Source organism: Corvus moneduloides, chromosome 18 (genome assembly GCF_009650955.1).
Source record: "Corvus moneduloides isolate bCorMon1 chromosome 18, bCorMon1.pri, whole genome shotgun sequence".
Taxonomy (NCBI): Eukaryota; Metazoa; Chordata; class Aves; order Passeriformes; family Corvidae; genus Corvus; species Corvus moneduloides.
In genome coordinates, this window is record NC_045493.1 from 11,046,445 (window position 1) to 11,073,770 (window position 27,326).

The 27,326-nt window shown below is 58.6% G+C and overlaps 1 protein-coding gene across 4 annotated transcripts; it reads right to left on the reverse strand.

Moving 5' to 3' along the window:
- Positions 1 to 84: 84 nt before the first annotated feature.
- On the reverse strand, positions 85 to 27,254 carry SH2B3 (SH2B adaptor protein 3). 4 transcript variants are annotated; one of them, XM_032128156.1, is made up of 8 exons: positions 26,859 to 27,254; positions 16,730 to 17,512; positions 6,087 to 6,188; positions 5,737 to 5,828; positions 5,548 to 5,642; positions 5,143 to 5,357; positions 4,670 to 4,841; positions 4,091 to 4,377 (listed from the first exon to the last, which is right to left on the reverse strand). In XM_032128156.1, the coding sequence occupies exons 2-8, from the start codon at positions 17,483 to 17,485 to the stop codon at positions 4,091 to 4,093; spliced, it is 1,719 nt and encodes a 572-aa protein (XP_031984047.1). In that variant the 5' UTR covers positions 17,486 to 17,512; positions 26,859 to 27,254. The 4 variants fall into 4 exon arrangements, with proteins under 4 accessions (XP_031984043.1, XP_031984047.1, XP_031984044.1 ...); XM_032128153.1 differs by lacking the exon at positions 26,859 to 27,254 and adding an exon at positions 25,493 to 25,835; XM_032128157.1 differs by lacking the exon at positions 26,859 to 27,254 and adding an exon at positions 23,734 to 23,920.
- Positions 27,255 to 27,326: the final 72 nt, after the last annotated feature.

Below are 27,326 nucleotides of genomic sequence, written 5' to 3' on the forward strand. Positions count from 1 at the left end.
ATTTCTGCCTTTTAGCATCCACTATCCACTAAAACAATGTCCAGGCACCTGGAGAGAATCAGACTGAAGGCTACAAGTGAGAAATGAGTTCTAAAAACAGTTTATTAAGAGCAGATTTTTTTTTTTTTTTAATATTACGGTAAAATCGCGTTATTCAAGAATAAGTTACTTGTACAGTACATACAGAAACAATATATAGAAAAAATTACTATACAAGAAGAACTTTTCTGTGCAGGTGAAAAGTAGAACTTTCAAATTAATACACTCCAACAAAACTGTTGGCTTTAATCGTCCTGCTAAAGGCTGATTTAGGCAATACACAGTCGCCTCTCTGCCTCTGGGAGCTGCTGGGGAAGGTTGGGGCTGTTTGGATCAAAGCTAAAAGTTTGGAATGCTGGATGACACCAGGGTTTGGTGGTCCAGATGAGGAATGAGAAGCTTTGGCTTCTCTCTGGATCTTTTCCTAGAAGTTTCACCCCAAAATAACTTCAAACGGATGGGTGAGGGATGGTGGTGTCAGTGTTCGGTACCTGCTGGTGCTGTTCCACAGGGCTGGGATGTGGGAGGGAGGGAGGGATGGAGACCTCAACTAATGCTTCATGGCAGGGGCTTCTTCAGAACCTGACACCCCTGAGGACACGAAGGCCACTGAGCAGGAGGAGCTGGCAAGGGGGAGAGGAGAGGGAGGAGTTCTGGCCGGACCCAAGTCTTGGATTGTGCCCTAAACCAGGTCCCTGGTGTCACACAGAGTGAAGGCACTGCCTGGTTTACATCTTTATTGCTCAAAACTGTCCTGAGTAGCTGGATGAAATGGGGCTCCCCACCCGAGCCCCTCCTGGGGGAGGCCACCAGGCCTCCAAGAGCCGCTCCTGAGGCTCCTGGCTTCATTAGGTGGGGTCTGAACTCGTGTTCCATGAGCCCAGCTCCAGGGCCGAGGCACAAACTGGTGGCCACACCTGACTTTATTTCTGAGGAGGCCGCACCTCCACAGAGCCAGCCAGGGGCTCTCCCCTTGGCTTCCCCTCTTCCCAAAACTCCCCTAAACGCCAATAAAAATCCCACAGGGGCTAGGGAACTAAACCTGCCCAGCCCTGGGCTCTTCTCTTGCATCACAAGAATATAAAAACCCTGCAGAATGCTTATATTCCATGGGGTGGAATGGCTTAATGCTCTTTGCCCACTGCTGTAATCCAGAGGAGTGAGTACCTTAGGGCTGGAGTAACGTGCTGGCAGGAGCAGTGTCAGGCTCTGACCTGTGTCACAAGCCAAACGTTTTCTAGGAAAAATGGGATTTCAAACTCAGTCCCCCAGGAGCTTAGGAAGTAGCCCAAAAATCCCCTCAGGTCCTGCTGCAGCAGATCAGAAATGAGGAGATGGTGGAGCTGGGACAGCCCTTGGCTCCCTGTGGGTGAGTGTGGGGATGGAATTAAATAATCAGAGGGACTCTCCCGCTGCTCACTGGTGGGGAGAACAGGAGTTCTCCCCCACTGGCGTTTGTTTGCATGGGGGAAGTAGCTGGCGGGGAGATAATGAACCCAATGTGTATTTTCCTAATCAAGCACAGCAATTTCCATTTAAACTGCAGAGAACCCCCCTGTAATTAAACTGCAGGTTAAAAATACCACATGCACACGCATGTCTCAGTTCTGGCACTGGAACAATAAAGTCCTGGCGTGCCAAAACAACCCACCCCAGCAGCATCTGATTTATCTGGCAAGGATTTCTCTGGATTCATCTGGCAAGGGATGTGAATAGCGATGCCTTTTCCCAGCCCGTCCTTTCTTTGCAGATGTGGGGAGATTGGGGTGATTCCACCTCACCTTTTGGGGGAAAACCCCTTTGAACACAGTCCCCTGGAGCTCAGTGGGAATAAAAACAGGAATCTTAGCACGATTTAGCACATCCCTGTGTTTCCCAAGGTTTTGGGAAACAGGCAGCAAGTAAGGAAAGGAGCCGACAACTTGTGCTGTGCTGTCCCCCCTTCCCTTCCCCATCCCTATAAATGCAAGAGCACGGGGAGTTATTTATGAGCCTCGGAGGGAGCTGCCTTGCCTGGCACAAGCCAGCCCCGGGGATGTGCTCCTGCCTCTGGCTGCAGCCTTTGTGCTGCTCCGGGGAGGAGAATGGGATGCGGATACAGCTGAGGAGCCCAGCGAGGACAGGGCTGGCTTTGTTTCCCCATCAGCCTCTCCGGGGCTGGCAGTGCTGCAGCACCAGTGCAGTTTGCTCTTAATGCTCCCAGTTTCAGGCACGAGTGTAGAGAAAGCAGGGGAGAAAAGCCTTTGCCTGCTCTAAATGCACAAAGCCCAGGAGAGAGCCAGAGCAAGCAACGGGGAGGCACAAAAGGAAAACCTGAATGGTTTCTCTGGTTGATAGTTCCCGTTTGTCCCTGCAGCATCTTTTGATTTATAAACCCAGATTTGCTCTCACGGCTGCTCCTTGAGCTGTTTGGCCCCAGATATTTTGGCCTTGCCCTTCAGCTCCTGACCTTGGCTCACCCAGCACCTGCTTCACACCAAAGCCCAACCTTGAGGCTGGAATTTTGTGGAATTCCCTAACTCAGCCCCACAAGGCTTTGTGTTTGCTGCTTTTCAAATTAATTGCTAAATCTTAATGCTCCTGAGGGCTCCCACTTGTATTGCAATTTCAAGGAAAACAGAAATAAAAAAGCTTTCTGTCAGGCAATCTCAAGGCAAGTTTTGCATCCGAAATCCCAGAGAAGGCTGCGCTGGGAAATCTGGAAGTTGAATGCTGTGAACATCCCCTCCCATGTGGCGCAACAGCTCCAGCCCTTCCTCTTTCCTAAAATAACGGCAGCTTCTCAGAAGTGCTTCCTTTCTCCCGGCTGCCCCAGGCAGGTGAAGCAGCCCCAGGGGCTTGGGAACAGCAGCAGAGTTTGGGGACAGCTGGGGATCAGGGGAGGCTGAGACCCAGGGATTTGGACAAGTTTTTCCTCCAGGTGAGGAGGTGTCCCCAAGGACACCCCTCGCCTGCAAGAGGCCGTTGTGTAGCTGGAAATGCCACCAAGCTCCTGGTGACACGGTGTTCTGGGGGGGAAAAGGCAAGAAAGAGTGGGGGGGGCTCTTTAGGGGGAAAACTGACTTTAGATTTGTGCCTAAAATCACTGGGATAAAACGGTTCCATTGCCAGGATAAAATGGTTCCCTCACTGGGGTAAAATGATTCCATCACCAGGATAAAACACCTCCATGACCTGGATAAAACAATTCCATCACCAGGACAAAGCGGTTCCATCACCGGGATAAAAACACCTCCATCACCGGGATAAAACCCCATTCATCACAGGGATAAAGAGCCTCCATCACCGGGATAGAACACATCCCTCACCAGGATAAAACAGGATAAACCCCTCCCTCACCAGCAGGAGTGGTTTGTGTCAATCTCTGTGTTAGTTCTCAGCTGGTGCCATGGCTAAGGATGGAGCAATTAGTGTTCAGTCTCTATCAGCCGGGAGAGCAGGATGAGGATCCCTCGGGCTGGCACAGGGAGTGACCACGGCTGTGCTGGGTTAAAAAGGAAAAGCAAGAAAAAGCCAGTTTTTGCCTTAGCTAAAAAAAAAGCCCAAACCCTGCTCTTTACCCATCATGGGAGCTCAGCTCAGGTCGGGCTTTGCTGGTGGGCTCAGCAGCCGGGGCAGGAGGACGAGGCCTGGAGCAGCAACTTGGCAGTGAATTTATAATCCTTTTTTTCATGTTATCCTGGTTTGGTTTTTTTTCCCTTTCTCCAATTCCATGGGTGTAACACAAGACCCCGGTTCCTTGGCTGGGCTCTGTCGTGTCAGGGACAGGCAGGACACCGGGCCCGGCACAGGCACGAGCGGCGTTGTGTAAACAGTAATGAGAAAGCTTTGATAAGAACAACAAAAATAACAATAAGAGGCCCTTTAACAGGCCAACGAGAGGGAGCACACCCGTACAGGAGTGAAAAATTACCCCCTTCCTTGCAAAAAATACAATAATAATCCCTAACCAGAAGGAAGAAACAGGTACATTCTTTCTCTCGATGGATCCCCAGAAGGTCTCCAGGATTTCTCCACCCGAAAGTGCATCCCAGTGCTGGCGCGGTGCTGCTCAGAGCGGCGTGTACTGGTTGTCGATGGCACGGATGTGGCCCCGGCCCTGAGCCTCCACCTCGTAGTCCGAGTCACGGGGCCGGGGCGTGGGGGCCGAGGTGGCCCTGGCTGGGCGCAGGCTCTGTGCCAGCTCGGCCGGCGGCGGCACCAGGTGGAAGATCTGCTCCCCTGGGGGACCCGCGGGGGGCTCCTCGGGGCAGGAGGAACCGGCGGCGACGAGGCTGAACTCGGGGCTCCAGCCGGGAAAGGGCAGCAGGAGAGGGACCGTGGTGCTGGAGCCGGGAGCTGCGGGCAGAGGGAGATGCCGATCAGGGGGATGCTCCAGCCCCATCGCCCCTGCTCTGGGGGTGCAGGGTGCATCCCACGACCCCCGCCCCGCAGCTGGTGGCTGGGAGCAGCTTCTCCTTTCTCCAAAGAGGAAGCTGGGAGCTTGGGAATCACCTTTTGTGCCACTGCCCCGAGGCTTCTGCTTCCCCACTCCTCGAGCGCCCAAAAGGCCCAGCTCTGCCCAGCCCCGAGGCACCCACACCCAGCCCGGCACCCTCCATCCCTCGGGAACATCCCCCTCCCCGCACACCTTGCGCCTGGGGCAGGACGACGACGTAGCTGGAGAGCCGGACATCGCAGGCGGTGCCGCACTCCAGCGGGATGGGGTAGCGGTGGAAGTGGTGCAGCATCTCCACGATGGAGGAGAAGCGGAGGTGCTGGACACGGCACTGGCCCCGCTCCGTCAGCGCCAGCCGCAGGTGCTGCGGGGAGGAGCACGGACCTGTTACCCTCCCTCCACCTCCCTCCTGGAGGAGACAGGGTGGGGATGCAGGGATATTTGGGATGGGGGACACGAATGGTTTTAGCACGATGTGCTGCATCCCCAGCCTGTGGTTCCCTGGGGAGGAGGGCACCAGCCCACTGCAAGCATCGGGGCAGAGACCGGGAGAGCATCTCCCTGGGGTGGGATGCGGTGGGACAGGGACTGTCCTGCAGCAGCGGGGCTGCCCCAGGGGCTCCTGTGAGATTCCCCTCCCCATCCCAACCCTGTCCCGCCCGTACCTTTGCTCTGCCCTGGAAGTTGAAGGTGAGCACGTACTCGCCGCGGCGCGTCTCGCTCTGCCGCACCAGGAACACGCCGTGGCCCTCCAGCCCCCCCAGCTGCACCAGGTGAGCCGCCTTCACGCGGGAGATGGGCCCGTGGAACCAGGGGCAGGAGGAGAGGAACTGCTCCATCTTCGGCCCCGCTGCCTCCCCCGGGCCCCCCGGTGTCGCCCCTGCCAGGCACAGGGATGAGTCCCTGGGAAATGGGGACCCCTGCCCATCGCCCCCATCCCCTCCCCTCCAGCTCTGTGTCCCTCTCGTGCCATTTGGGGAAGGCCAATCAGCCCAGCCATGGCAGGAGCTGGTGACCCCCCGGTGAGGGATACTCTGTCCCCAGGGTCCCCTGGGTGTCCCTCCACTCACCTTGGCTGAGGGGGTCGGTGCTAGTGGTGGGGTTGGTGGCTGTGGGGTCAGGGTGCCGGCACATCAGAAGCTCAGGGTCACCCGTGTCAGACCTGCTGGGGATGGGAGAAGCCAGGCTGAGTGCTGGTGACGGGGACACAGAGCCACTGTCCCCATCCCCAGGCTCAGGGACATCCGGAGGGCGCTTACCCCCTGCGCATGCACTCCCGGATCTCGGCCGTCCAGCAGCTGAGCTGCTGCTCATCCCCTGCCTCAAACAGGATGTCGGTAGCGTTGGTGACCTGGGGGACATTGGAGAGGGACATGGCGGCTTCAGAGAGAGAGAGAGAGAGATGTGCATCCCCCTCCCACCCACCCATGCTTGGAACCCCAGCAGGGACAGCGCATCCCCCACCCTGCACACCACATCCCCCTGTGCATCCCCTCCCTAGAGAGGAAGAGGAAGTGAAATTTGGCACGGGAGCTTTTGGGAGCCACGTGTGCCCCAGAGGGTGGGAAAGGCCTTGGGGGTGACTGCAGACCCTTTCAGCAGCACCTACCTTGAGGACAAAGGTGTGGAGGTTATCGGGCATCTCGAGGCGTGTGCACCTCCGCATCTCCTGCACGGCGGAGCAGGCAATGAGCAGCTTTGGCTTGGAGCCCTGCGAGGGGAAACACAGAGCCTGAGCTGAGCCTCTGCACCCCAAAACACCACCCCACACCCCAAAACACCACCCCACACCCCACTGCTGTACCAGGTCCAGGAGCCACCCGAGTCACAGCAGCCAGCAAGGAAATACCCGGTTCTGCAGGGAAATACCCCACCAGCAAGGAAATACCCTGTGTGGTGAGGAAATACCCCATGTGGTGAGGAAATACCCCCCACGGCACTGCCCACCTACTGTCAGGGCACCCCAGGGGGCTGGGTGACATCTCAGTGGTACCAAGGACCCTACAGTGGAGGGGTGGGTGGAGGAGAGGAGGGACAAGGGGGTTCCCAGCGTGGCAGCGCGTTCCAGGGATGTGGCACCGATGGGGAAATTGGGCGGCAGTCAGGGAACATCCTGCTCGTGGGTGCAAGGGTCAGTAGCGTGCCAAGAGCGCTCTGGTGGGTTTGGCACTGATGCAGGCATGTGACAAAATGCTGAGCAAACACTTCTAAAAAAGCTAAAATATCCCTGTGGCAGCTTTCGGTTCCTCTGCTGCCCCGCTGGCTGCCGGGAGTCTGAGGCATGTGGCACAGGACCCGGCTGGACCCAGGGTGCCAGGGGGGCAAAAATCTCCTGAGCACCTCTGCACCAGTGCTGGGTGATGGAGCCAATGCTCCGTGCTCTGCCCCATGGCCAGAGCCATCCCCTGCATCCCAGCAAAGCCCAGGCAGTGCCACCACATGCCAGGCACGCTCATCGCCCTGCGCCAGGCTTGCTGCACCACAACGTTTTGGCTGGCTGCGATTCACGCAGTGGCTTCATCATCCCATGGGATGCTGGCTCCAGTGGCCCTCTCCACTCCGCAGCCACTGTTCTTACACAGGGACAATGTCCCTACATGCAGGGCTGTGGCACTTCACCCCACAACAGCATTTGCCAACCAAACTGCCCAGATTCTGCTCCGAGCTTGTGATCCTCACAGCAAACCCACACCTGCTGTGTCCCCAACCCCCTGTATGACACCAAGAGTGTCCCCACCGGACACCTCCTCGGTCACCCAACCACACTGTGTTCAGCTGTGCCTTTTTTTGTTTTCCATCCCCCCCTCCTTCCTCCCTCTCTCAGCCGAGCACTCGGTGTTCTCTGGGGCCGGAAACGCAGCGTGAGAGGGATCAGCCCTTATCAGCATCGAGCTGCACCGAAAAGAAAGTTCTTAGAAGTCGCTCGTGTACGGCGTCATGCACAGGGCTGGTGACACCGCGGTGGCTCCGGCACTCCCGGGCCTGCTGGCGACAGTGATTGCAGCTGTGCCATGCTGCAATCACTGTCACTGGGCTGCCGTGAGCCGCCGCGCTGGTGCCGGGGCTTTATCCCGAAGGAATTTGGTTTTTCTGCCACCTTTGGAATGTAACCGTGCCCTGTGCAAAGTCCTGTGCGGAGAAAGTGAAAGGATCGCTCATCCTGGCTGCTTTCCCACACGGGGGTTGTGACGTCCAGCATGACCCTGAGCGGGTTTTATCAACATCCCAACCACAGTGCTGGGGTCGGCTTCTTAGGAAATCGGGAAATTCCAGGAAACGGGAGTTCGGAGAAGCCCCCTGTGTGTCTTGGTGTGGAGAGCGCAGCTGGAGCGTGAAGGGAGAAGGAAATGATGCAGCACAGAGATACGGTGCCTGAAAAAGCAGGCTGGCTTCAGAGAAGTGCCTGCCGCAGGCACGGTGCCCCCGCTCCCGGAGAGCCGCACCTGACCGCAAGATGCCCGGCTCGATGCGGCCGCTACCGGGAAAGGGAGTTCTCAGTAACCAAAAGTGCACACTCAACACACCAAGTGCTCACCCACGGGCTCCTTCTCGGCAAGAGGTGCCCCAGCAGCCCTGTGGGGATGGGTAACCCCCGCTGCCACCTGGGTTGGGGTGCTCAGCATGCTCAGGATGGGATGAAATGTTTGGGATGTTGCTCCAGCTCAGCCCCAACCCCACTAGCATCAGCTTCCACATGGAGATTCACCTCACTGCTCCCCAAAGGATCCTGTGCAAATGGGGGAAAGCCCAGCATGAGGCTGAGCACCCCCCAAAATCACCTGGGACAGGGCATCCCATGAAGCTGTACTCCCAAGCCCCCAGAACAGAGCTGCTACCCTGCCACTGCTGTGGCATTCCCGGCATTCCCAGTCCTGGCACACAAAACTGGGCATCCTGGGCTCTGCCATGGGTCATTCTCCAGCTCCAGCAGGTCCCTCACACCTCTCCAACAAGGATATTTGGGATTTATGGGGTTTTTCACAGCAAAGCTCCTTCCAGCTCGCCCACCTGTGCCAGGAACACCCTCCCCACAACGCTGTGAGCTACTGCCTTAAGGAGCACGTCCTGTCTGGATGCTCAGGGGACACTGAAGGTGCTGGGGGAGCTTTTGCCACTCAGCTGAGGAGAAAGGCGGCTCTCCAAGAATGAGAGTGATGGCACAGCAACGATGGCAGTGGCACGATGATGACAGCAGTGGCATGGTGACGATGGCAGTGTCTTGGTGATGATGGCAGCAGTGCAGTGATGAGGGTGGTGGTCTGACATTGATGGCAGTGGTGGCGCAGCGATGATGACAGCAGTGGCATGGCGATGACAGCAGTGTCATGGTGACAGTGGCAGTGGCACAGTGATGATGGCAGTGGCACAGTGATGACAGCACTGTCGCTGTGACAATGGCAGTGGCACCATGATGATGATAGTGGCACCATGATGATGATGGTGGCATGGTGATGATGACGGTGGCTGGGCCATCAGGCTGAGTTTGCACAGAGCAAATCCTTCGAGAGCACCGGGAGCTGCCCCTGGCCCCTCCACGCTCCAGGGGTTTCCCCATGCCGGCTCTCACTTCCACTCTGAGTCACCGGTGGGAGGTGGGGAAGTGCCCGAGCCCTTGTGCAAGGTCCCCAACGGATACAGGCGAGATTTGTCACTTCTTGTAAATCACGGAGCTCTGTGTCCCTTACGCAAGGGACAAACCTCAGCCAGAGCTGCAGCGCTGAGCCCAGCTCGGCCTGGCTGTGCTGGATGGACACAAAACCATATCCTGTGCCTGCAGCTCTGGGGGAAGTTGTGAAGTTTTCCAGGAGCATGGATACACGCAGATCTTCTCCAGGGAATGCTGGGTGAACAGGGTGGGAAACACATCCCCTGGTGCTGGGGCAGGGCAGGGGGAGGCAGAGGGGCCCTGCAGGGGCTGTGAGGGCTTCAAGGGTCCTGCTGGAGGATGCGAAGTGTCTGCTGGAACTGCCATTGTCCTCGGGGATTCACACCATGGGTAATCCCAGCCTTCATACTCGGGGATTTTGTGTGGCAGGAAATCCCAGTGGTTGCCCTTGGGAGTTTCACCATAGTTAAACCCAACACTCATCCTTGAGGACTTTGCACCATGGATAATCCCAGTATGTGTCCTTAGGTGTTTACACCACAGCTAATCCTGGTGTTCATCCTCAGGGATCTGCACATGACTGATCCCTCTGTCCTCCAGCAGCTAATCCCAGTGCTCCGGGGGAGCTGACAGCACAGCTCATCCCAGTGCTCTTCCTCGGGTATTTGCACCATGGCTCATCCCAAGGGAAGAGGTCCACCCTGGACAGCCCCTGCCAGTGCTGGTTGTTGGGACAGGGACTGGAATCCCACTGATTTGGGCCTTCCATGCCTGCTGCAGGAACCCCTAGCTCAGCTCAGCTCCCCCTGGCCCCAGGGTGACACATTCCCAAAACATTCCTGCCTCTCTGCAGGTGGAGACTGCTCATTTGGAAACCTGACAGCAGCTCTGTTCTGGGCTTGGGGAACTGGAGCTCAGAGGTTCCCTGACTCAAACAGGAGCACGGGAGGTGATTCCCACTACCGGCTGCTGTGCGAGCTTAACATCCCCCAGCCCCTGGTCATGACCTCCCAAAAAACCCTCTCCGCCCCCCTCAAAGCTCCTCCAGCATCCTCAACCCGACACCAGAGGCACAAAGGAGTTTCCAGGACAGCCTGTCTCCGAGCATCCCGCGGGCCGTGGCAGGGGACAGAGCCGTCCCCGAGGGGACCGAGCTCAGCGGTGACAAGAGGCACCGTTGTGCTGGCCTGAAGCGCTGGCTCGGGGGCGGCCGGGGCACAAAGATCCCTCTGTTCCCATTCCGGGCGGCTGCCGAGCGCCGGCGAACGGCGATGGGAGAGAACACAGCCCGGACCCCACCGCCCCCCTGAGCTCAGATTTCCTACTAAATTCAACTGGGGTGCTGCAAAACAACACCCCAAGAGCCGCCGGGTGAATCTGTGGGGTGGGATGTGGGGGGTCCAGGCAGGAAGCCCCACCCATCCCTGGGGCTGGTGGCTCCTCTTTGTGCATTGATAAACCTCCCTGCTCTGCACGAATGAGCCAGCATTCCCAAACTGCTGCAAAGCCCCCCAGAACCCTGCAAAGACCCCAAAACCCTGCAAAGCCCCCCAAAACCAGTGAGCCCAGTGGCTCACAGCAGGGCTGAGGGAGATGGGGGCTATAAAAAGGATCTGTAAACAGTCGGCATTCGCCAGCCCCTTGTTTTTTATTTTTTTGAAATTTGTTTTATGCCAAATTCGGTTCCAGCGTGGGCTGCCTTAATAATTTCCTGGAATAAATAACGAGCATGGAAAGTAAACAAGGTGTCTGTGTGCAAGTGGGAGCCGCAGCAGCCGGGACTGAGTCACCCCAAACCTCGGCCCCAGAGGGATGGGGGGGTCCAGCATGGACCCTGCAAGCTCCCCACAGTCACTGGGATGGGCTGGGATTTTCTGTCATCCCAAGGTTTTGCATCATCCAGGGGGTTTTGCATCACCCAGGACGGTGGAGAAGGTTCAAAATGCCGTGAGGGAGCATTCAATCCCACGGGATGGGTATTTTCATCCCTGCCCCTTGCCCAGGGCTGTGCCTGGCTGGAGGAAGTGAGTTTGCCCAAAATGTTCGCTTTTAAATAACCCCAAAATGACATTGAGCATCACAGTGCCCATCACAGAGACTGGAGTTGGGACCTGGTGGGAAGGAGCAGGGTCCACCCCAGCCAAGCTGCCACCACGGCTGGGATGAATCCTTGAATCCTTCCAGACCTCGCGCTGCCTGCGCAGGCTCTCATAAATATTTACCTTTGAAAGACGCAGCTCTCAGCCTCGAAACAACCACATCCTGGGCCGTGAAAAGAGAAAAAAAAAAAAAGAAGAAAAAGGGGAAAAAAAGAGAAGACAACCACCCAAAAAAGCCCCACTAGGCATCTCACATCAGCTGCGGGGACCCAGCGCCCACCAGCACCCACAGCTCTTCTCACCCCAGCTGTGGGAAGCTTTGCTGGGGGGAAGCGACACGTTCCCTGAGTGCTTTCCCAGTCCCTTTTCCTGTGGTTTGCTCAATATCTCCATGTTTTGCTCACTTCTCAGGCAGCACGTGGTGCTTTCCACCCCGAGCAGCTCTGCAGCATCCCTTCGAGGGACACTCCGATAAACAGGGAGGGCACAGCAATGGGACAACACCCCCCGGGAAGGGCGGATTTTAAAGGATGGGATTAAAAGGACGGAATCTTTCCGAGCCCACAACCCCAGAGTTCAATGAAGCACAGGTTGGGGTCCGTCCTGCACCCTTCACCTCACACCCAGCTCACCCCAGCGAGCCCCATCCCAGCAACAGTTTCCAAAATAAGAAACTCCGCTCTTCAGCAATTAACGCCGGGGCTGTGGTTACGCTGCTAAAAGTGTTTTTTCCGTGCATGACCAAGGATGGAAAAAGTTGTGGTTAATAAATGACAAATAACCTTTGTCTCCTCGCCCTCCCCCCCACCCCGCCGCGCGCCCTCACCCCGCGATACCCAAAAACAGAGCAGGGAGGAGGGGGAAGAGAGCAAAAGTCACCACCAAAATCTCACAAAGCCCTGAGGCCGCTCAGCCCTCGGTGCCTTCGAAGAACAGCGGGTGCCGAGAGCGCGGCGCCAGAGAGAGGCTGCCCGAGGGTTTTGGGGCAGCTCCGGGTGCCTTCAGGGGAGGTTTCGCCTCTCCCAAGGGATTTTCAGGACACCCAAAGCCCTCCAGGTCATCATCACAGCAGTTTTGCCAGCTCCTGGCTATGTGGTCCTTGGGAGAGCCCGTGAGAGAGATGTGGTCCTTGGGGTTGCCAGGAAAGGGATGCGATCCTTGAGGATGCTGGGAGCAGGATCACAGAATCACAGAATGATATGGGTTGGAAGAGACCTTCAGAGGCCACCCAGTCCAATCCCTCTGCAATGAGCAGGGACATCACCTAGATCAGGATGAAGGCCCTGGAAATGCCAAAAAAGGGATGCAGTCCCTGGGAATGCCAGGAGAGGGATGCTGGGAGCAGGACGTTTGGAGAGGGATCAGACTCACGGAATAGTTTGGGCTGGAAAAGATCTTGAAAAGACAGCAAGTCCAACCCCCTGCAGCGAGCAGGGACATCTCCAGCTGCATCAGGACAGGATGCAGCCCCTGGAGATTCCTGGAGAAGGATACCAGGAGAGAGATGAAGTCCCTGAGGATACAGGGAGAAGGATACTGGGAGAGGGATGAAGTCCCTGGGAATGCCAGGAAAAGGATGCCAGGAGAGGGATGCAGTCCCTGGGGATGCAGACTGACACAAACATGCTCTTTCCTGGCCCAGGGATGGGATGATGGGATGCTGACCTGCTTCCCATCACAGGCAAAACTCTTCTCATGGTGCTCCAGGGAGTAAAGCTCCCCCTCCACCACAGGCCCTCCATTTATCTTTGGCTGAGTCGCTCAGGCCACGTTTGAGCAGCTCCAGGAGGAGCAGGGACAAGGAACGGGGACCAAAACACCGGGATGTGCCCCATCCCGTGCCAGACCAGCTGCCACCCACAGCCCCAAGCACCAAAAATCAGGGACAGGAACCTGCTGGCTCAGGAGGTGGCAGTTCTCAGAAACCAGATTCAGGTGAAAGGGGTAAAAAAAAGAAAAAACATCGAAAAAATGAGAGAGAAAAAAAAAAAAGGAAGTCAGAGCAGTCTCACACTGAGCAGAGATAAAAATACTGCTCCTCCCGTGGCTGCGGCGAAGACTTCGAGCCATGGCAGAGACTCCAAGGGCTTTCTCCGGAAGGAGTCTTCCCGGCTAGTCCCGGCGTGCCATCAATTTACGGGATGCACTGGATTTCATTAAAATGCTATAAAGAAAGCAGCACAAATGCAAATCCCATTTCCCTTCCCCTTCCTGTAAAAACATCTGGTCAACAGAAACGGCTCGGGACATTTCCGCTGCGAATCACGGCTTTCACGGAGTTTGGGATTTGGCCATTTAAGAGGTATTTGGGGCTGGGGCTCAGCTGAGGAACAGGGCGGCCCCAAGGCAGACAAACCTGGGTTTGCCAGCTTTGGTTCAAATTTATGAAGGTGGAGAGACCTCAGTGGTACGCAGCCCTAAAGGTCATATGGGATTAAAGGGTGTGGGAGTGGAGAAAGCCCTTAATGCCTCTAAGGAAATCAGGGAGGACTGGTGAGCATCGCCCTCATGATGGATATCAGAGAATCCACCTGGGCTGCAATTGCAGGACCATGCCCAGGGTTTTCCAGTGGCATATATATATATATATATAGCCATATATACAAACACTACAAGTATCCTGATATCCCTCTACTCCAGCTGCTCTTCCACTGAGCATCCTCACCTCGCTCCTCACACCCCAGCACCCTCTGGAATGTCCCCAGGGTGGCATCCAGGTGCCCCCCAATGCTGTGCCCTGCAGCCAGGCCGTGACCTTCTCCCAGGGGAGCACCAAATCCCATTACCTCCAAATCCCTCCTTTGCAAAGTCATTTTTCCAGTGCTCGAGGGAGGAGGGAGTGATGCCAAAACCAAGCCAGCTGCGGCTGTGAGCATGGGAAGGGGAGCTGCTCCCTCTCCCAAAATCCTCATCTCCTCTGGCACACGCCTGGGGCAGGGGATGCCCACTCCAGGCAGTGCCGTAGGGATCACCGGATTCTCCAGCACAGCTCCCTGACCCCTTCACCCAGCACAGCCACCCAAGCAGTAAATGGGATCAGGGCTCTTCAAAGCCCCCACTCCCTTTGATGCTGGGCACGTTACAGGATTAAGCTCAGAGGGCCCATTGGAGCACCAGGAGAAACGGGGAAAAATGAGATAAAAGCTGCCAAAAGCAGCAGGACCCCCCTCCTTTCTCCACACACCTGCCTTTTCCAAGGTCATTCCAAGGGGATGGATGTCTGGGGGCTTGGCTTGATGCCGTAAAGCCCTGAGGCTGAGCTGAAATTTCAATTGCATCCTATTATTTGCCAGGTGGGAAGGGAAGGAAGGGGAAGAAAGAGGAGGAAGGGGGTAGGGTGCTTCCAGGGAGACCCTGAGGGTGACCAACCTCACAGTCCAGAGACCAGTTGGGGTTAAAAAAGCCCAAGAACTGGTTTTACAGTTGCTTATTAAAAACCATCAATTTTCTAAGGTGATCAACAGCATCCTCAAACCCGGACCAGACCCATGAGATGGGGAAAAGGCAGTGGCAAAGCCCTGGGAGCATCCCAGGGCAGGAGGTTTGAAGGGAAGGGGCTCCTCACAGCCATTCCCGGGAGGTTGTTGGTTGTTATTTAGTTATTTTAAAGGAAAATAACCCCCCAACAAACTGTTCTGTTCTCACTGCTCCGTGGTTTGCCCCCGTGCTGGGTTTGGGGAGTGGCAGCCACCAGCACCGTGGGGGAATTTCCACCGCCCCCGGAATTCAACCGCAGTCACTGGGAAAGGGTCTGGATTGATTGTGCTGTAAAGGAGATGGGAGCTGGCCCTGGCCCAGAGAATTGGAAAGGAAGGAGCCGCCCTGAGAATATTTGCACAGGAAGCAATTTAATCCAGAGACTTGCAAAATCCAACAAGGAACATCCCCCACTTCCGCAGCCCTGGCTGAGAAACCCCCAGCTCAGGGCTCCGGGGACCGTGGGGTCTCCGGCCTCGTGGTGATGTGGAGCACCAGGAAATCTCCATCCCCTGGAGACTGCAAGGAATAATGCTCAGAGCAGAGGGGGAACTCAGTGTCTTCTTTGAAGTGTCTCCCACCCCTGAGTCAAAGCTGGTCAGGGAATGTGGGGAGAGGAAGAATGTGCTGGGCTTGTTTCCCAAGGGGGAGGGAAACAAATAAAGAAAAAGGGAGGAGAGGAATAAAAAAAGGGGGGGGGTATAGGGAGAAAAAGATGGGGGCAGGAAAAAAAAAGGGGGGGGAATTGAAAAAAGAAAAGGGGAAGAGAAAAAAAGAAAAAGGGGGGAAAAAAGAAGAAGGGGGGAAAAAAGAAAAAAGAGTTTTAAAAAAAGAAAAAGTGGCGGAAAAGGGAAAAAAGGGAGAGAAAAGGGGTGAGGGGGGGGGAAAAGGTGGTGCTACCCAGCTGCTGAAGCGCCCTCCAAGCGCCTCAGAGCACCCCTGACCTCCCTGTGGCCCGGGATGGGGACACACACTCCCATGGGGACAAACAACTGCAACCCTTGACACGACGGAGCAAAACCAGCTTTTACTTTCAGATGTTACAATTTTGACGTTGTTTCTTTTTTCAAATATTTAATATTGGAGTCGTTTGACGGAAATAGCAGGAATTCAGCCAGCTGCTCCCTGACCCTGCTGCCCTGAAGGCAGGGACAAAGCTCCAGCTCTACCGGAGGTTCCTTCTTCCAAAGCACAAGTTTGTCATCAAAGTTAAACGAGCACAGAGGAAAAAAAAATGGAAAAAGAAAGGGAAAATTCGTCCCATCGCGCCTGCTCAAGACCTGCCATGTGGAGGAACCGTCTTTTCACAGATTAAACACCCCAGCTCCCCCCACCTCGCTCCCCACTCCCTCACATCCTGCATCATCTCCGCTCCAGCCACGTCCCAGCACCACGGGAGCTCCCTGGAGCAGCTGAGAGCTGAACTTCCAGTCACAAAACTCCTCATGGAAAGTAAAACTACAGGCCCCAATGGGAGCAGAGAAAGGCACCGAGGCCAATTCCTATTTTCCCTTTCCTCTCCCAGCTTGCCCAGGCGAGCAGATGCTCAGGCAGCTGAAGCCACAGCACAGGGGACAGGGTGAATTTGGGGTTCATCAGACTGGGTGCCCCCTCACCTTGCTGGGATGGGTTCATGAGGCTGGGATGAGTGGGATGGAAGCTACCAGCCTCTATCCTCAGCTTGGAAGGCAGGCGCTCTGCTTCCAGCTAGAAAACCCAGTTCTGAGGTCCCAGCAGGGAGAAATGCAATGACATATTGCCCGACTGCAGCAATTAGCACACCTTGGTCTCAGCACCTCTCACTCCCCAAACGTGACCCCACAGGGGTGGCTCTGTCTCCTCCTCAGAGGTGTTAAATAAACAAGGCCCAGCCTCGCGTGGCTGCAGCAGAGGGAAAGGAGCGGCAGAGCAAACCCATCCGGGCCCCTCATGGTGAGAAACCCTCGTGCTGCTGGATGCACCGCAGCCCTGCTCCTCCCTGCAGGATGCTCCGGCATCTGGGCTTCATCCCCAAACAAGGGACCCACAGCATCACCCGGCTGGGATGGGCAAGAGGCGGCAGCTCCTTACCTTGGGCGGGTCAAAGAGCTCCAGCACAAACTCCTCGTTGTCGGGCGGCCCCGCTCGCCGCAGCACTAGGCGGCAGCGCTGCCAGCGCGTCCCGCTGTCCAGGGAATTCTCATCCAGCAGCCCGTACTTGAGGAGCCCCTCCTTGCGCACCTCGGGGGGCTGCTCCCGCGACAGCCCCCACGGCAGGATGCGCTTCCCCAGTCCCGGCTTGAGAGCCGCCTCCGCCGTCTCCCCATCGCCATCCCCGGGGAGGGCATCCGAGGAGCGGCGGCGGAAGAGGCTGCGCCAGCTCCTGCGCAGCTGGCTGAGCGAGAAGGGCCTCCGCGCCGGCCCCGCCAGCTCCTCCGAGCTCCAGGACTTGCGCAGTCCAGAGGGAGCAGCCTCAGGGGCTCGGACAGGCTGCTCGGGACGGGCGCCAGGCTCTCCCTCGGCTTTTGTGGTCACCGTGCCCAGGGAAGCGTCGGTGTGGCGCCGGTGCGTGTCCCGGTAATCCCGCGCCGGGCCGGCGGGCAGGATACGGAGCTGGTTCATGGCGATGCCCTCCTTCACCTCGTGGCAGAAGTACTGCTGGAAGAGGTCGGTGAACTGCACCGAGAAGTTCTCGGCGGCCAGGAGGTCATGGTGCGGGTGCTCGGTGGCGAAGCGCAGGTAGTGCCGCGCCAGCTCCTTGGCGGTGCTGATGGCGTGCAGCTCGCAGAACTCATGCCAGCCCCGGGGATGCGCTGGCGTGCCGGCCGGCAGCGAGTGTCCATTCATTGCCGAGGCTCCAGCAAGGCGGCCACGCTGCAAGACAGAGCACACGGGTGGTGAGAGCAGTCCCCACTGTCGCCACGTGTCCCCCGCGCCCGGCAACCCCTGGCTGGCATGGCCATACCCCACTCGGAATGTGTATCCACAGGGCAGCAGCCCGGGGAAGGCTGTGGTCAGCTGGGTCCCACTCAGAGCTGCCTCATTCCCATGGATACATTGGAAATGGCCAGGGGACAACTGCTTCCCAGGGAGCAGCACGGCCACATGACCAACCACTATGGCCACCGGCGGCCACCAGCAGTGGCCACGCGGGGCTCCCAGCCCCCCAGCCCAGCCGCAGCTCCTTACACGCCCATCCCCACCTGGCAAGGCCGTGCCTCAGTTTCCCCACCTGCGCGGTGGGGAGCGGGCAGGTCCCGGTGCGGGGCGTCTGCGCGGCTTCCTGCCAGCACAGCTGCCTGCAGCTGCCCGCCGCCCGCGGGGACGCCTGGCCCGGCCACATCCGCCCGGCTCCTGCCAAGGCTCCGCAGCGCCGGTGGGTTTTCCCTCCAGGGACCTATTTCAACGGAGCTGATAAAACTGGAACGGGGGCGGGAGGGGAGGAAACAACGTGAAAAGCTGCAGAAATCCAGGGATGGAGCTGCCTCGCTGCCAGATCCTCCCGGCCCCACCGGCCTGGGGAGAGGCGGCCACGCCGCCGGCACTGCCCGGGGTGAGCGCGCGTTCCTGAGGGGGATGCTCCGCTGCCTGCGGGACCGGAGAGCTGCCGGGCTCTGGCAAACCACACCGTATCTCTGCCCCCAGCAGATTTGGCTGCGAGGCCAATCTGGCACCGTGGCTGGCGTGCAGCCGGCCCGGCGTGCCCGGCTGAGCCGGCAGTGGTGCTCCCCGGGGCCGGCCCCGCTGCTCACCAGCGAACCTCGTGCCCGCCCGGGGCACTTATCGGGGCCGTGCACTCCGCTCAGGAAGGAAACATCGGCCAACCCACCCGGATCCTGCCGCGCCGGCACGGGCACCGCCGCCTCCCCGAAACTCCAGCAGCAGCACCCCGGCTGCTGGGAGGGGAGGAAAAGCGGATTGCTTTTGTCAGGGGGAGGAAAAATATTAAAAAAAAAAAAACCCTGAGGGGCCAGGAGGAAGCAGGCGGGCGATGAGGAACGCGCAGGCACAGGGGATCGTGTTTGCAGCCGGCGTGGTGATAACGCCGGGAAGCGGGGCTCTATCTCTGCCCACCCGCTGCCCAGCCGAGCACGTCCCGCGAAGGTTGCAGGCGAGGGGAGATGTTATCTGCGCCCCGCCAGCCCCGGCTTCTCAGAAGAGCCGCCCAAGGCTCGGGGCCGTGCGGCGTCCCGGCAGTGCAGGGCATGCGCCCGCCGCAGCCCGGCCGAATGCCCCGGCAGGGCCCCGTCTATCAGCGCCGCCAGCCTGCCGGTGACTCAGCATCCTCCGCCGCGCTCCCGCTTCCTCCCGGCACCCGGGAATCGCCGCCGCACCACCCACGCCGCCGGCACGCTCAGAGGGATGCGCCCGCAAAACGCGGAGGGAAGCGGGGCACTCGTGCGAATGGCTCCACAGGCAGGTGGGAGATTCCCAGGACAGGGAATTCGCCTTCCAAGATTCCAGGCTCGCTTCGCGCCAGCTTCGGGAGAGGTTTGTGGCGCAGGAAAAGCCGGGCTTCGTCTGTGCCACGCGGTGGGAAGCAGCCGAAGGCTGTCTCCAGTGGCAACGTGCTTTTCCAACATGACGATGGGAAATAACTCCCCAGTGCTTCCTCCTCCCGGCACTGGCGCAATGCCGACCTCACTGCTTCTGCCTGGCGCACTTCCCACGTGGAAAGATCGATTCCGGATGAATCCATGCTGGAGTTACCACAGCAGCCTCCCGCTCTTCTGCTCAGCCCCAGGTTCCAGCAGCAACATCCACAGGGATGTGAGTTCCTGCTGCCGGGTGAGCTTCTCCCTGCTCCAGCCCACTGTGCTCCTCAATGCTGGAATCCAGCTGCTTTAAAGCAGAATTTACATCTTATTCCTCATATGTCCCCGTGAGGAGCTCCTGGCCATCCTGCAGGTTGGATGAAGTACTTCTTGTGAAAACTGATTGCTTTAATTTGCTCTGAATGGAGAATCCAGCCCATCCTTGGACACACCAGGGACTAGTTGGGATGGGGGGCTTCTATCCCTGCCAGCTGCTGGAAGAGCTGTACATCACCCAGCCCGCCCCACCTCGGGGCTGTTCTTGGGTGCTGAGGTTGTTTTGGGGTGCTGAGGTTGTTTTGGGGTGCTGGGCCAGGAGCTCGAGGAAGAGCGGGACGGGACGGACCGGCCGCGGTGGCTTTGATGTGGGCTGGGACAGCGAGCTGGGGCTTGTGCAGGATCCAGCCCTGCAGCCCAGCCACCCCCAGGAGCTTCCCTTAAACTCTTGCCCAACCTGAGCGTTGCTGCAGCGGCGGTGCCAGCACCGACCGGGATGGGAATCTGCGCCTGGATCCAGCAATGGGTTATTTGTCCCAGTAAATGCATTTGTTGTTTAATTGCAGCCAGAGGAGCCGGCAGCACCAAGCAGTGCCAGGGCAGTGCTGGGAGCCAGCGCTGCAATCCTGCCACCCGCTCCCGGAGGATGAGCATTCAGAGCCAGCTGGCCTCACCACGGAGGAGCTGCCAGATCCAACTCACCACCTTCCTGCCACGGAACAGCCATCCAAGGGCTGTGGCCACGCAGGAAGGTCACCCTTCAGCACCCAGCGCTGCAAATCCGGCCTCAAGGGGAAGTGTGAGGGAGCAGAGCCCACGCGGCCGTGCCCAGTGCCCTGTGCCCAGCCCTGCTCACACACTGTGTGCTGGCAGCCCTGGAGCACGTGCAGCACCACCACCCGAAAATGAAACCGGCCCCACTCGCTGCCAGTTCCACGCCAGGAAAATGCACGCCAGCGACGTGAATAGGAAATGTGATTGATGCGCTGGCTCTCCCAGAAATAACTGTTCCCAACCGGAGGAGAAGCGTCCGGAGGCATTTGCAGCTCCCTTTATAAGCACAGGACTATTCAAAACTCATCCCAAGGACTATTTTCAGGAGAGGGCGAAGCGAGGGGCTGGGAGACGCCCTGGCCGGCCCCACAGCTCCCCGCTTCCCCAGTGGCAGAAATACAAAGTTCCCACAATCCCAAGAGCGGGAACATTGTTCCTTCCCAGGATGTCCTCCATGAAAAGAGCTATTCTGAGCTGGCTGCAGCCTTTCTTGGCATGGCCACGCAGCCGCTCCGAGGCGGCTATAAAAGGCTGGGTTACAATGAACGGCACTTTTCAATGGAAGAGCATCCGGCACGGCGGGTTCAGGGGGATGCAGGTCCCTGGGAGATCCAGCCAGCCACAGGTGGGCTTGCAAGGGCAGGGTGGTGCAGAGCATGTCCCCAGGATGGGGATGGTGCAGCCTTCTCTCTGCATCCCAATCCCCCGTAGATGGCAGATGCTGGAGGAACATCTGGATGCACCCCCGGATTGAGGGGGATAAGCAGGGTGCTGCAGCCTTTTGGGGGTGGGCACGGAGATGCTGCCACTCAGGGAGGCAGGAGGGGAAAGTGCAGGGGGAGAGGTGGGGAAAGGGTCTGGCTGCAGCCTCGGGATGTGGGATACACCCAAGTATTTACAGCATCACTATACAACAGCCAAAGCCAGTGCCAGCACAATCCACCGCAGAAACTGTCCTGCTCTTCCCTCTGGAGCAGCCGCCCGTGATGGTGAGAATTCTCTGGGTTTCCTAGAGGGTGATGGCACAACACCATCACTCCCTGTGACCCTCTGGCTGTTTCCACACAAGCTGGAGAATCCCACAGGGTCTCGGGAACTTCCCCCTCTCTTTTTTGTCTGAACCAAACCAGCAAGTTAAAAAGCAAGAAAGGAGCAGGACGGTGAGATCCCCCGATCCACACATCCATACAGGCTGTAGGGAATCCGTTTAAAAGCCAGGGAGGGAAGGCAAGTTTTCCCCTCCTTCCTCGGCTTTCTGACAGGACATAAACACCCCTCTCATTTCACCTCCTGGCACCACACAGCTTTCTATATTAAAGACCCAAACCGGCCTTAATCTACAGCTCTGTGTGGGCTGAGCAGCACCACAGGCCTCTGAGGATGTGGGAGATGTTACAGCACTTCAAATCTGAGGGAAATTCACCTGTTTGGCTTCCCCTGACCACTCCAACAGGACACACAGGATGGAGACAACCCAAACTCATCTCAGGTCAAATCCAAGCTCCACTCTGGCTCGGCCCACAGCAGCTCACCAGGACAAGCAGCTGTGGCCAGCCCATCTCCCCAGAAACCTTCTGCCTTCTTCCATGCCGTGGCATCTGGCACCTTGCAGCCTGGTTTGCACCATCACACTCTCCTACACCCACTGCCTGCGGGGAAAAGCCCGGCAGCGGGGTGGCCTCTTTCGACAGGGCTTGTTTTGTTGCATGAAATGAATCGCTGCGGTGTAGGCGTGGGAGAAACCGGGTGCGGGGAGCGCTCCCGGGGGAGCGGCTGGCTGGGGGTCCCTGGGGACAGCAGGGAGCAGCCGGCAGCTCAGCTCCCAGCCAGCCTGGCTCTCCGGGCTCTCTCCACAGCAGTCCCCCAGGGATTGCTGGATTTGGCCCTTTCTCCTTGCCAAGCCGCGGCAGCACCACAAACCCCACCAGCGATGAGAGCTTGCACTTTCACTTTGTGTCACCCGCCGGGATTTGTCCCGACACCTTCACAGTGTCCGTCAGTCCCACGGGTGTGTGGGTGGGGAGGATTTGCTCTGGCAGAGGATGGAAGATCCCTCAAAAGCCACTGGCACCCGCGCCCCAGTCTCTCCAGCATGACACAGGGTGCTGGCAGATCCGCAGCCCTGTGGGCTCTGGTGAAACCAGATCTTACCAGAGGCAATAAATACATAAAGGTAAAAGAGAAAATAGAAGAAGCTTTGGGGAGGGGAGAATGCACAGGGATGAGACTCTCCTGCCCCAAAAACAAGTTTAAAAGAAACTCAAAGCATTGTTCTGGTCCCAAACAAGTCGAAGTGAAACCTCCCACTAATTCCATGGGCCTTTAAACTCCAGTCCCATTTCCTGCCAGCAAATCCAAGTGCAGGGAGGACATGCAGGAGCTGGCAGCGCCAGGCCCCTGCACCAGCCACCTCTTCCTCTGGCTGCAGCCCCAAAAAGTCCCTAGGCCACCAGCCCACAACTCCAACACATCTTGAATCTATTTACAACAATATCGAAATCGCAGCTCAGCGACTCATCCTGGTTTCCTTGACAATAAATCCCAGCTCGGGCTGCAATGACCGTGTCACTGCCATGAGCCAGTGGGTCCGGGCTCTCTGCGGGTGACCCTGATGGGGTTTGGCACAGGCAGGACTGGGCACACTGGCAGGGCATGGGAAGGCCACGGGGATGCTGACCGCTGGTGCATCGGCCTCGTGCCAAGCCAGGGAGCCAACAAAGTCTGCAGGGAGCAGAGAGTCAGAGGAACCGCTTGGCAGGCTCCAGGTGGCACCTCCGCTTGGCACTCGCAGTGGGCACGGGGGCAGAAGCAAGGCATGGCCCCCTTGGGCAGAGCAGGACCCCACAACATGGGGCAGGTGGGCATCACCCCACGGGACCCCCAGAGGAGTCACCGCCATGGCAGGGGCTGCAGGGGTCCAGGGGGAGGCAGAGGAGAGGGGCAGAGCTGGTTCCCTGCATGCTGCACCCCCGGCTCTGGGATCTCCAAAATAGGGATGCTGGGAAACGGGGATCGAAGGATCCCAGAAGAAGAGGTGCTCTGGGGTACTGTGGTGCTAGAAGGATGGGGGTCCCCAGGATGGGGGAACAGAGCCCCTGGAACAGGGAGTGCCCACGGGGAAAACGGGAGCTGGGAGACCAAGGGTCCCCGAGGGTGAGCACAGTCCCCGGAAAGAGGCAGCCCGAGCGAAGGGCAGGGATAAGGCTGTGCCGCATAGAAACGGGGTGAGGGGGAAGGGGCTGCTGTCCGAGGGCTGGAGGCTAGCAGAGGAAGGGGCTCACGACCGCAGAACGGGGGCACCGGAGCTCCCCAGGTGAGAGAATCCAGCCCGGGGCTCCCGGGGAAGCTCCGGGGGCTGCACAAGCGGAGCGGCCCCCTCTCTGCTTCCTTCCGCCGCTACTTTCGCTTTGCAGCGGCTGCTTCCCGGGGCCGCCCGTCCCGGTGCAGCCCAGCCCGTCCCGGTGCAGCCCAGCCCAGCCCGTCCCGGTGCCGCGGCGCGCTCGCGGTTACCTGAAGGAGAAGGCGTCCGGCTGCCGCTCGCCCATGATGGAGCGGCGGAGCGCCCGGGACGGGGCGGGCGGGACGGGGCGGACGGCTCGGCACGGCACGGCTCGGCTCGGCTCGGCTCAGGCAGGAAACCCGGGCAGGCGGCTCCGCATTTCCGCCGGGCGGAGGCGCGGGGCGCGGACCCCGACCCCGGACGGGTTATGTAAAGCGGAGCGGCGCGGCCGGGGGCGGAGCGGAGGGGCCGTCCCGTCCGTGCGTCCGCCCGCCCGCCTGTCTGTCCGTCCGCTCGTGTGACTGTCCCTGTGTGTGTCTGTGTGTCTGCCGGTCTGTCCGTCCGTCCGGGCCCCGCCGGCGGCTCCGCGGGTGCGCCCCGCTCCGCGCAGCTCCGCGCCGCCCCTCCCCGCCTCTGCCTTTATCTTATCGCATCCGCGCCCACGGAGGCAGCGGCACAAACAGCCCGGCCGCACTCCCGGGGTGGATTTATTTTTAATTTTTACATCTATATATATAGTTTTAGTGACTTTTAGAATGTTTCCTCCGTGGATTTGGGGGTGTCCGCTCCGCCCCCCCGGCCCCAGCCCCACGGGAGTCGGGAGGGAGCCCGAGCGTGAGGTCTGTGGGAGGCTCGGGAGGAAAACACCGCGCTTTCCTGTTCCTGCTTGGCCGCGTCTTCCCCCGGCTCCGCGGGCTGGGACCCAAGGGACCTCTGCGGTGGCAGCAGTGGGCCAGATGCTGTCTCAAACCCCATTTCTCATAATTTTCCAAATTATCTTGTGGCGAAAGGTACCGCAGGCTGCTGCCCACGTCCAACCGAAGCGGATCAGGACACAGGGCCCACAGTTGTCCCACACCGTGGGCGAGGGCTTCAGCCGTGACAGAGTGATCACAGTGTCCCTTTGGTCCCAAGCAGGACTGGGGACTGGTGTGGGTGGACACGGGTCAGGCTCAGCCATCCTGGTGCCATCCTGCTGCCATCTCGTCCCAGGGGAGCAGGGGCCCCACGGCAGAGCTGCAGCCGCCCACTCTGCCATGAGAAATGGAGGAAAATAAACTTCCACTGCACCCTTTTCCAGTAGAGGGCTGGGCTGTGGTCTGTACCGTCACGTCTGGCCCATTGGCATTCCCCACTCGTGTTACTGGTTGTGCCAAGAGATCCTACGAAGCCTTGTCCGGAATGGCAGCAGTGCCAGGGACAGAGGGACAGATCCCCGCTCACCCTGGGCAGGCAAAAGTCATGGCAGAGTAGCCGTGGTGGTGCCCAGGGTCTCGTGCCCACCCAGCACGCCAAGCCAAGGAAACCCAGGGATGTGGCAGCTGGGATTTTACAGACACCACATAATGGATTTGTGGGTGTTGGGAAGGTGGAAGCTGCAGGAATTTGCCCTTGGAGAGTGGGCTGAGAGTCACTGAGCTGTTTGTGAACAACATCTGTGTCACCCCCAGTGGGGTCCATCCTCAGTGGTGCTTTAAATACACCTCAGTTGTTCACTCCGTCCATTCCCAACCCATCTTCCAGCGAAGAAAAGACTGAAATGCCAACTCCCTGCGGGTGCTGTGCCACCCCTGGACCACAGCCGGTTTGGATGCAGCCCTGCTGCCCCTTCTCCAGCCTCAGCAACCCCCCTGGATCGATCTGAGCCATAACCCCACAGCCCTTTCGGGCATTGCCTGCTCCAGGGATCCGGGTGACTCTGCATGCAACCAGCCCTTCCCAAACCCCACAGGGAAGCGGCTGGGAGCAGCTGACGTGATAAAATCTTACCTTAAAATCTGCTTTTTAATTCCTCCTGCCGTTGCTTTATGCATAATTGCACCTTCTGGCTCTTTTCCTGAGAACGCAGGAGCGGCCGGCGGATCCGGGTGCCTGCCCCGCTTCCCGCGGGCGGCTGTCCCAGCTCCCAGCGATCGCACTTTTCTTTATCAACTTCATCTATGTCAGAAGCGCCCTCTCAGCGTCCTCAGCCCCAGTAGCCTGAGATTTCTCTTTTGTTTTGCTTCCTGTATGGATTTTCTTAGTCCCCAACTGCTAATTCACTACCCCTGACTTCTGCTTTTTTATTTTTTGTTTGTGTATGTGGAGCTGCGCAGATGCTCTCAAACACACTCACTCACTCACTCACTCACTCAGACGCTGCTGCTTCCCTTCCGCTCTGTGCTGCCCTCAGCTTTTAACCATTGCTGCTTTCTTCTCCTGTAGAACCCTTTACTGGCTCCCAGCCGTCCTTCCCGCTTCCATCTAATTCCTCTGCTCTGGCCCATTCTGTTTTCAGGATGGGTGGGGTGGTTTGGAAGTGGCTCATTTGCATTTCTAAAGGTGGGATGTGATGGATTTCAGGTGACCTCTGCCATCCCACACTGAGGTAGTGTCCGCCCCAAGTGTCCGACCCGGAGGGGGCCTGTGGATGACAACACGTGGAAATGCTTGACTGTGAGGCTGTGTGCTGAGCTGGAAATACCCCCCAAAATCTTAGCCTGGCTTTTACGTGCCCCTTCCGAGGGCTGGGTGGGGATGGAGGTGGTAATGGAGGTGGTGATTTAGGGATGATTGGGGTGGTTATGGAGAGGGTGGTGATGGAGTGGGATGGAGGGAGTGACGGAGGCGGTGCCCCGAGGCTGGCTGCCCCCGCGTACCCGCCGAGCCCCGCAGCGCTCCGGCCGCCGTGGCCGGGCTCCCGCCGCCCTCTCCCGGCCCTTCCCCGCGCTGCAGCCGCCGCCTCCGGCCCTTCCCCGCCCGGCTCCGCCTGTCCCGGAGCGGGGCGGAGGGGCCCGGGGACAGCGCACCCCGATCCCCGGCTGCCAGGCTGCAGACGGCGTGGGACGGGGAACCCCGCGTGGGAGCGGAGCGGGGCAGGTCCCGCACCCCGAAAGGCGCCGGGGAGTGTCGCGCCCGCCCCACGCCCGCGTTTCTGTGACAGTCACGACTTGTTCGCCTTGAACCCCAAGGCACAGCTTGGGATCCACCTGCGGTCCCTGTGGGATGATTCTCTGCCGGTCGTTTTGGAGACCCGCACTCCTTCTTCTCCGTGTGCCGGCCGGGCACATGCACAGCGCCGGCTATCCGAGACCCCCCGGCACTCCCAGCACCCCAAGATTCCCGGCACTGGGGGTGACTCAAAGCTCCCACTCACCTCGCTGAGCCGTCCAGCACCCGCCGCTGTGTAACCGCACCAAGTCACCGGTCATGGGAGCAGCAGGAAGCAGAAGCCAAGGGCATCCCACGTCCAGAAATGCTCCTGGCACCCCCTCAGCTCCTTTCAGACCCTTTTCTTCTCCCTTTCCTCTGCTGTCGGGCAAGCTTAACACGAGAGTTCATTTTCCCATCTTTCCCATCAAAACTTGACAGGGGAAGCTGAGGCACGGGGTCTGGTCTCCTTGCTGGGCGGATGCTGGGGAACTACAGGGAAAATATGGAGCCGCTCAGAAGGGGAAGTCCTGGAGCTTGTGCAGCAGCACGCGACTGTCCCGAGAGAGACCCAAAGGGAAGCAAAAATCCACAGGGGAATTTTGTCTGTGTTTCTGAGGAATTGAGGTGATTTTCCAGAGCAGCTGTGGAGGAGGAACAACCTCTGCTGAAGTGGCTGGTGAGGCTGCAAGAG